This window comes from Asparagus officinalis, chromosome 1, assembly GCF_001876935.1.
Source record: "Asparagus officinalis chromosome 1, Aspof.V1, whole genome shotgun sequence".
Lineage (NCBI taxonomy): Eukaryota > Viridiplantae > Streptophyta > Magnoliopsida > Asparagales > Asparagaceae > Asparagus > Asparagus officinalis.
The window spans coordinates 22,400,418-22,405,951 of NC_033794.1; the positions used below are offsets into that span (position 1 = coordinate 22,400,418).

At 39.6% G+C, this 5,534-nt stretch overlaps 1 protein-coding gene and 1 long non-coding RNA gene across 5 annotated transcripts; both read left to right on the forward strand.

The window, feature by feature from the left end:
• Positions 646-1,350, forward strand: LOC109821267. Its single transcript, XR_002241947.1, has 3 exons — positions 646-1,011; positions 1,120-1,166; positions 1,246-1,350. It is a non-coding gene; the product is annotated as an uncharacterized LOC109821267 (long non-coding RNA).
• Positions 1,359-4,455, forward strand: LOC109821259 (putative SWI/SNF-related matrix-associated actin-dependent regulator of chromatin subfamily A member 3-like 3). Of its 4 annotated transcripts, XR_002241946.1 has the most exons (8): positions 1,359-1,511; positions 2,287-2,465; positions 2,674-2,796; positions 2,905-3,049; positions 3,457-3,519; positions 3,806-3,872; positions 4,052-4,259; positions 4,326-4,455. XR_002241946.1 is itself a non-coding variant. In XM_020387446.1 (5 exons), exons 1-5 carry the CDS (start codon positions 1,502-1,504, stop codon positions 3,483-3,485), a joined length of 510 nt encoding a protein of 169 aa, XP_020243035.1. In that variant the 5' UTR covers positions 1,359-1,501; the 3' UTR covers positions 3,486-3,762. The 4 variants fall into 4 exon arrangements, 2 of the variants coding, with proteins under 2 accessions (XP_020243035.1, XP_020243032.1); XR_002241945.1 differs by having other exon boundaries at positions 2,674-3,049; XM_020387446.1 differs by lacking the exons at positions 3,806-3,872; positions 4,052-4,259; positions 4,326-4,455 and having other exon boundaries at positions 2,674-2,820; positions 3,457-3,762.

Below are 5,534 nucleotides of genomic sequence, written 5' to 3' on the forward strand. Positions count from 1 at the left end.
CGTCTTGTCAGTGCTCTCTAGAGTCGCACAATTTGAGTCATGCTTTCGTGAGCATGAGACCTCAACGGGCTCTAGGATAATGACTCGCAGTCCGAGGCGGTCAGTTATAGGAGCTTTTCCATTATAGGAAGGCTTTGATTTGTTGGAAGGGCGAGTGAGACCCCCAACTCGATGAGTTTCTTGGGGTTCATTCATCATGCCCAAGCGTTCTTTGACTGGAGCTTTGCCTTGGTCCTCGTGCAAAAGACCCAGGCATTCCGCTATCACTTTCCTGCCTCTAGATATGTCCATATTGTCGCGGAGCTTCACCGGAGATGTGGGATTAAAAGGAGCGAGATCTAAACTTAACGAAAGCTGGGAACCAGCTTTGGGTCTGGAATCGACCGAGAGACATGACTGATGTCTTTTATCGGGTAGGGGCGCTGACTTAGCCTTCGGCACCCAAACCTGCTTAGATCTTGGTGATTTCTTGATCACCTCTTCCCACTGTAATTCTTGTGCCTCTCGCACAAGGATCTAGGTGTCACTAGTAAAAAAAGGCTCAGCCCCAACGGGTGTAAGTAACCGTTAGGGCTGATTTTACTTGCCCCAACGGTTTAAACCATTGGGGCAAGTTGATTTTAGCCTACACCTCAGGGAGGGAAATTTCCCCCCATATATTTTCGCTGAAAAAAACCCACAAAACTCCCCCAGTTCCCCCGTTCTCTCTCTCTCTCATCAGAAACCAGCCCAAACCCCATTCTCTCTCGCTCTCTCTCATCTGAACTTGTCGCTGCCTTCGATGTTCGCCGTCGCCGTCGAGATCTGGAGTTCGCCGCCACCTTTATCAACAAAAACCCTAGCCCTGACCTATCCCCTCTCCTCATTGAAACCCTAACCTCCTCATCAATTTCATTGGGGGTTTCAACCGCCGTGACCAGGCGGTCGACGGAACCATCAGTTCAGATCGTACGGCGACGATGGATGCCGCATCGATCTCGGAGGCATTCAAGGGTTTCGATCTGAACTAGGGTTTTTTGAACTCGCCCTCTCTAAGTTCCTTCACTGTTATTCCTCTTACCCATTGGAATTAATCCTTAGGGTTTTGATGTTTTTATGTCAAATTGTGGCAAGATGCAGAGAATTGAATGCTTCTGTCCGATCTAGTCCATAGAAGTGCCACTCATGTAAGCCTCGATTTCAGATCTTTACACCAATTTCTAACGTAGATTTGATTCAAAATCTCATTTTTGTTTATGTTTCAAGCGGCCTAGAGTTCTTACAGTTGAGGACAAGCTGATGAATCTCGGATGCAAGTAAGTTCCCTTTGTGCCTCCTTTTTACAAATCTGTTGCACATTTGTACTAAGGTTTGATTTTGGGGTGTAGGAAGATTGTGGAGGCTGAGATGGACTTGACATTGGCAAAGAGTCAGGGCTATTTGAGGCGAGAAAATTCTTCTTCTCGTAAGATACACTGGTTTTGGGAGTAAGCCTAAGAGGAATGTGTTCAGGGGTTCTTGAATGCCTACAGGTTGGTCCTGTTTTTAATAGATGAAATTTCATAACTATGTACGTGAGTTAGTTATTTCGCCAATCACACATTCAATGCCTTGTCAATATCATGGCCATTCCAGCCAAACCCTTGATCCATTCCTCTGGGTTTAAGAGCTGATCCCCAAAGATATATATCAGTATTATCATACCTAATCTTACTAGTGAGAGTTGGACATTGATTAGCATACCTAATCTTGCTAGTGAGAGAGATATATACCCTCATACTATAGGAAACTGTCAGCATTATCAGTAGAATAAATTTCTACAAGGTTGAAATATAATGCTAGTAAACTGATTACTTTGCTGATTTGATTGCAAAGTTTGATTCATATATAATAATGTTCACTAGATTGTGAGCTATTCTTATTTCATCTTCTGCATACTCCTGAGGCAAATAATTTGATAGATGCGACTGCGATGATGTATGCACATGCTTCTTAAAGGCAAAATGCAGTAGACATCATGGCTGCAAACCAATGATAGAAAAATTTGAATCAAATTTTATACATACTGCATGTGAGCCTATTCCTTCTCATGCGAAGAATGTTTGAGATAGCACATTCAGAGAGTTTAAGGCAGGATATTCATAATGATACCTTTACTTTTATGCTATCTGAGATGTTTATTTGAACGTCTAAACAAGTTCAATAGTGCTCCATGCTGTTTTTTTATCAAGGCTCTTTGTCATAACTTGTAATTTAGTTGAGATTTTTTTGTGCTCTGGCTTTGCATTTGACTTATCTACTCTACAGATTTAGCAGATGCAATGGGGCTTGGAAAGACTGTCATGACAATTTCTCTAATATTTGCAAATCAAAGGGGAAGATCAAGAAACCATAATATAGAAATGGAAAATCCTGAGGAAGAATCAAATTTTGTAATGGGAGGAACCCTAATTGTTTGTCCCATGGCATTATGTGGCCAATGGAAGGTAACTGTGACACATTATGCCTCTGTAACAAATTCAATTTCTCTTATCTATTATTTTAACAGTACTTTCAAAGTCCTAATTTCTCTTATCTATTATTTTAACAGTACTTTCAAAGTCCTAGTTTACTTCTAGTATTAGTCTTGGAAAACTGTATCCTGTTCTTTTTCTTTTTAAATCACTGAAGCATCCAGTTCAATTATTATTCCAGGATGAGCTAGAGACCCATTCACGGTGGCCTGGTTCGATTTCTGTATTCATTCACTACGGTTGTGACAAAACAAATGATCCCAGAGAAATTGCCATTTATGATGTGGTCTTAACAACATATGGGGTTCTACAATCATCTTTTAAATCTGTCTGGATTATTGACATTCTTTTTTATCTACTTCTAATCTATATCCAGTTTTGGCCGTGAATGACAAAGTTGTCTTCTATCCAGAATTCAAATTCAAAGGCGAGCATATTTCATAGAGTTAATTGGTACAGAGTGGTACTAGATGAAACACACACCATCAAATCTTTAAAAGCTCAAGTAGCCCAATCAGCCTTTGCTCCGACTGCTTACTGCCGTTGGTGTCTTATTGGTGAGCTATTCTTATTGCAGAAGAAGATGTAATAGAGATATTTTGCATTAGATCTCTGATTGGATTGCAAAGTTTGATTCTTTGCTTGATAGATTGATTCAAAGTTCAAAGTTTGGATTCCTGGAGAGACGGTATTGTGATATTCATGGTTTTTGCTATACCATAATTCCTCATTTTTGGAATATCAGAATATTTTCCTGACTCCAACCTATTATAATTTTGATGTTTTTAGTTCTAGTTCATTTCAACTTGATAGGCTGAGGCCGTTGCTTATGACAACCCAATACCAGGTTATGGGACAAGAAATACTATAATTTGCGTTTATGGGTGGCTAAACCTAATGATCAGTATGATATGGTATGCAGTGATATTTATTTTGTTTAACACTGGAGATTACATCAATGCAGTTATTAGCAGCCAGCGAGCTGAAACATAGCAGCGTACTCTATTCTAATGATCGGTCTTATCAGGTATATTCTGCACTTTGTCTGCACTGTAATGCATGATACCTCCTCTTTCTTCCCCATATTGTGATGAACCTCTTACCTTCATATTGTGTTTGTTTTATGATTTTTCTTAACATTGTTTTGTGTTAATATAGCTAACTCGGGAAGATCTGGAATGCGTGTTAGCTTTAATATCTATATAAATATTTTGTACTGTAGTCTTTCTACAGTATTGTATTGGTTATGATTACTTTGCTGACGTTGTAACTCAGTGAACTAAGGTTGAAGCAGCAGTACTTTTTCGTCTCAGCTTCTCTTCAAGACATCATTCGGAGATATAAAGATTCTCACAATAACTTGATCAATTTCCTGACAAGGTTCTTTATTTATATGTTATTGGAATTTAGCTTTTGTTTTATATTGCTTCTATACAAGACTACGATACTACTACATGTTTCACTCACGTTTGGAATTTAGCTTTTGTTTTATATTGCTTCTATACAAGACTACGATACTACTACATGTTTCACTCACGTTAGCTGCATGTACCTTGCAGGTGGCACTACAACTGAATGATACTCACCCCTCCCTCGCAATTCCTGAGCTTATGAGGGTTCTTATTGATGAAGAAGTTCTCAAATGGCAAGAGGCGTGAGACATCGCATGCAAAGTCTTTTCCTTCACTGCCCACACAGTAGCTCCAGAAGGATTAGAAAAAAATCCTAGTTGAGCTGCTGAGTAACCTTCTTCCACGACATTTGCAAGTGAGTTCCAAATAAGTTTCTTAAGTTGTTATAATTGTAAACTAACATATTATCTGTGTTTTGTAGGAAATTATTCAAGTCGGAGTAGAAGATAACCTACATGATGGTCAAGATTAGCTTACGTTAATTTATAGTTGTAGACAATTTTGCAAGTGATATTAACACTATGAAATTGCAAGTGATGTAAACACTATGATTTATAGTTGTAGACAATTTTGCAAGTGATATTAACACTATGAAATTGCAAGTGATGTAAACACTATGAAAGTATGGTATAAATTTGTGTAGTTTGGCTGTGAAAGATCTTCGGACATAATATTTGTGTATACTATTTTGAGACCTAATATAATTTTGTTGATGTTTAATTTTCTGATGTGGTGCACTGCCTTGATGCAACAAATTTCGCATCTGAGGATACATATTTTAACAATTTCCATAGCTCAAAAAAGTCATAGTATAATCTCCTCATTGTTGGTGAATATCAGAGAGAAATACTTGTATATTTTTATGCTTAGGGATCTTTTAGAGTTGTGCACCTTTACAGCATCAACGGTTTCAACCGTTGGTGCAAATAGAAGCACCAATAGTTTTAACCGTTGGTACAAATAGCAGCACCAACGGTTCAAACCGTTGGTGCTTCTATTTGCACCAAAGGTTGAAACCGTTGGTGCTGTTATTTGCACCAACGGTTACAACTGTTAGTGCTTGGTTTTTTATATTTTTAAAATTATAATTAAAAAAATAATCAGCACCAACGGTCATAACCGTTGGGGCTAATAAAACAACCGTTGGGGCTGACTTTGCCCCAACGAAATTTGTCCCAACGGGCTTTTTTTGCCCCAACGGTTACAACCGTTGGGGACACTATCTGCCCCAACGGTTTGAACCGTTGGGGCTATCCCTGTTTGTACTAGTGTGTGCGTAATAAGTGCATGATATTTCTAGACGCGCTCCTCGAGGGTAGAACGGGTTCGTTTGACCTAATCCCATTTGTTAAATAGAGGTTGGGAGGAGGGTTCCGATGCTCGTTGTGGTGATAGCTTAGTCACTCGGTGCTTTCTAAACTCCCAATATGCTTGGTAACGGAGTCCGTCCACCTGATCCAAAGCCTTGGCGAATTAGCGCGCGAGGCGTTGGCGTTTCCTTTGACGTGCTCTCTTTGATAAAGTTGACACGCCTTCAGCAGTCGGCTCCTTGATCACAAAGGAGTTCAGATCTGCAGATCTGGTCTCATTGGATGCCGGCGGATCATTGCAAGGTGCAACTGTAGCAGCG

Coding starts and splice junctions, on each gene's coding strand:
- LOC109821259 (XM_020387443.1), top strand. Junction 2,466..2,673: donor CATTATGTGGCCAATGGAAG/GTAACTGTGACA, acceptor TTATTATTCCAG/GATGAGCTAGAGACCCATTC. Junction 2,821..2,904: donor TACAATCATCTTTTAAATCT/GTCTGGATTATT, acceptor TCTTCTATCCAG/AATTCAAATTCAAAGGCGAG.